The following is a 3,396-nucleotide window of genomic DNA, read 5'->3' as shown; positions in this document are numbered from 1 at the left end:
GCGCCACAGCCGAGCACGGCCCCGCCCGCCGGGAGCGACGCACGCCCCGTCACCGCCCCACGCCCACCCAGCGAGGGAGCCCCGCCGGCCCGCCCCCGCCGCCGGCCCGCCCCCGCCGCCGGCGGAAACGCGTCCATCGCGCGGCGGAAGGGGCGGTGCTGGGGCAGCCGCGTGCGGGCGGGCGGGCGGAAGTGGCGGCCGGCGCGCGGAGGTGCTTCCGGTAGAGCGGGGGCTGCGTCGGGAGCTGGCGGCGGTGGCGACGGCGGCGACGGGGAGGATCGCGGAGCGCCGCAGCCATGGTGAGTCGGGCGCTCTGCCGGGCGCGCGCGGCGAGGGGGGCGGCGGGCCCCGGCCCGCCACCGCGCTCCGTGTAACGGCGGTCTCTTGCAGACGGTGGGAAAGAGCAGCAAGATGCTGCAGCACATCGACTACCGCATGCGGTGCATCCTGCAGGACGGCCGCGTCTTCATCGGCACCTTCAAGGCCTTCGACAAGCACATGAACCTCATTCTCTGCGACTGTGACGAGTTCCGCAAGATCAAGTGAGCGGTAACCTCGCGGCGGGAGCGGCGAGCGGAGCCCCGGGCGGCGCCTCGAGAGCCCCTCACCGCGCTGCTGCGGCGGGGGCCCGCCCGGCGGGGCCGCTCCGAACGGCGGGGGTCGGCCGCGGCGAGCCTCTGCGTACATACCGCCCTGCGCGAGTCTCGCTTCTCAAATCCTGCTGCCGCCGGGGCCTAACTGGCAATGTTTGGTTCTTACTGTCCTGTTCCAAAGTGCTCGTTTCTGTTTCAGTTCTTCCTAACCAAAACGTACCGTTATGTGATGCTATTGTAGTCAGTGTAACAATTAAGCATCATGGAAAAGCTCATGGAGAAAATATGCATCTTTTGTTTGGATTTCTCTATGTGCGGGGCATGTAAAATACAGCTTCTCTGTAGCTTGGGGCATGTAAAAACGCTTTTTTTTTTTGTACAGTAGGTTCTCAGCTCTGGAATAGTCAAGTCGTATCTTCATTTGCAACTTTAAAGAACAACGTGTATTTTTTTTTTCTTTGTCTTGTAATATTTTCTCTTTGTTTTCTCCTTAGACCTAAGAATTCAAAGCAGCCAGAGCGGGAAGAGAAACGAGTCCTTGGTCTCGTGTTGCTGCGAGGAGAAAACCTGGTATCCATGACAGTTGAAGGGCCACCTCCAAAAGATGTAAGGAGAATGAGCGTAGATCTAAGGAGAAAGGGAAGGGATGTCTGATAACTTTGTCTTCTTGCAGGAGACTGCTGCTACACCATTGTCCTAGGTTTCTAGACACTGTTGTGACTCCAGGTGCAGCAAATTTCACTGCAGGAAGTTCTAGACTACTCACTGCCTCAGGCATTCACTGGACAGAAGAGGGCTGATGGGATTCCTAAGACCTGAGTATTTTTGCTTTGATAATTTTTTTTTGGGGGGGGGGGGGGGGGTATCTGTTTTCAGACTGGAATTGCCCGTGTGCCTCTTGCTGGAGCTGCTGGAGGACCTGGAGTTGGGAGAGCAGCAGGGAGGGGAGTACCAGCTGGTGCACCCATGCCCCAGGCTCCAGCAGGGTTAGCTGGCCCTGTCAGAGGAGTGGGAGGACCGTCCCAACAGGTGAGATGCTGTGGCCTGTTAAAAAAGATCTGTCCAGTATTTTCTGGGGTGGTGTTTACTTCTTGGTGGTAATGTGATGGAAAAAAATGGTGGGGTGGAAGAACTGCATGCAGTCTTAGCTTCTGGTACCAGGGTGCTTGAGGTTGCTTCTTTTTTTTTTTTTTTTTTTTTTTTTGCTAGATCCTCCTAGGAACTCTGTATTTTATCTGGTAAAAGAAAATGCTTGAAAAGTGCAGCTTCCTGCACAGATTCAAGTGGTATTAAGGGACTTGTACTATAGGTTTGGGGCATTATTTAAAATGTTAAGGATGGGCAGGGATAATTTTCTGAAGGAATAAGAATGTAAGTTCTGCTTATTGTCTAGTTAGGCATGTAAAGCAGATACGGTGTTTCTCTGTGAACTTCTTTATGTTGTTGACAGGTGATGACACCTCAGGGCCGTGGAACAGTTGCAGCTGCTGCAGCAGCAGCCACTGCTAGCATAGCAGGAGCCCCCACCCAGTACACACCAGGGCGTGGAGGTCCTCCTCCACCCATGAGCAGAGGAGCACCTCCTCCAGGTAGGAATTACTCTGTAGAGTGAGGCAGCAAGAAGTCTTTATTATTATGTGGCTAGATCGGTCATGAAGAGCTGGTATTAAGAAAGATTATTCTGATATCCAGTTGGTGCCTAAATATCCAGCTGACTATACATATACTTGCTCTTTTTCTGGCTTAAGGAATGATGGGACCTCCTCCAGGCATGAGACCACCTATGGGCCCACCCATGGGAATGCCACCTGGCCGAGGTGCTCCGATGGGAATGCCACCACCAGGCATGAGACCACCACCCCCAGGAATGAGAGGTTAGTGGAAGCTATCTTAAATGCCTAGAAGCCATAAGAAGCTGTAGCATAAATGAAAACATTTAAAGAGCAATACACTTTAGTGGCTCCCTAGGTCTGCTAGTTGTCAGTAAATGTATCCATGTTGAAAGAGGATCCCAAGCCCACGTTGGGAATGGGGAAAAAGGTCGTCTTGGTTTCGCTTTGCTTCCTCTGTCCTCTTTGAAATTCAAGTTGAATATTCAACTCTTTCCTTTATTCTCAGGACCCCCTCCACCTGGCATGCGTCCACCAAGGCCGTAAGATACTCTCTAATGTACCTTTAAACTGTGAGAAGACTGATTAAGGGAATATACTGAGCAGTACCATTTGTTTCAACTTTGCTATGTATTATTTTCTATTTACTGCTTGTAAAGGTTGCCCTTTTTAATAAAGTTGGAAAACCCTATAGTTTGTCACCACTGTGCTGGTCTCTTTCAGGAGTGCAACGGTTACCTTTCACTTCTGTAACTTGGTCATACCAAAAGCTCAATTCCTATAGCTAATTAAGCTGTGAACAGTTTTTCTGGCTCACCTACATCTATGCTGACCTGTGTCCTTCATAGGAATTAAGGCATATTAAATAAATCTAGCAATTGGTATGGCTAGCGGAGCTAAGTAACAGTAAAAGTTTAACATTTCTGCAAAATTAGAAGTTACTAATCAGAATTTGTGGTTTATTCAGTGGAGTAAGTATAATGCTATTTCTATGAGTAATAGTGATCTGTTAAGATGCTGGTTTTTAGCCTGCACTAACTCAGGTTGATCTTTACGGAGCCACATTGCTTCTCGTGTGTGGGGGGGAAGCCGGGATAAGCAGACCTATCATTAATTTCACACTAACATCAAGCACACTATTCTGGTTGCAGTCTTCCCTTATTGCCTTACAGCTGCTTTCTTTTCAATCAGAA

The 3,396-nt window shown here is 50.7% G+C and overlaps 1 protein-coding gene across 1 annotated transcript; it reads left to right on the top strand.

Moving 5' to 3' along the window:
• The first annotated feature begins 145 nt into the window (after nt 1-145).
• Nucleotides 146-2,904, top strand: SNRPB (small nuclear ribonucleoprotein polypeptides B and B1). Its single transcript, XM_080558582.1, has 7 exons — nt 146-299; nt 391-542; nt 1,088-1,199; nt 1,470-1,622; nt 2,044-2,182; nt 2,342-2,467; nt 2,712-2,904. Exons 1-7 carry the CDS (start codon nt 297-299, stop codon nt 2,747-2,749), a joined length of 723 nt encoding a protein of 240 aa, XP_080414708.1. The 5' UTR covers nt 146-296; the 3' UTR covers nt 2,750-2,904.
• The last annotated feature ends 492 nt before the right edge of the window (nt 2,905-3,396 follow it).

Source organism: Anser brachyrhynchus (assembly GCF_964034855.1).
Source record: "Anser brachyrhynchus genome assembly, chromosome: 16".
Classification (NCBI taxonomy): domain Eukaryota; kingdom Metazoa; phylum Chordata; class Aves; order Anseriformes; family Anatidae; genus Anser; species Anser brachyrhynchus.
The sequence above is the reverse complement of the archived record's forward strand: the minus strand, read 5'-3'. Positions and strand labels throughout refer to the sequence as shown.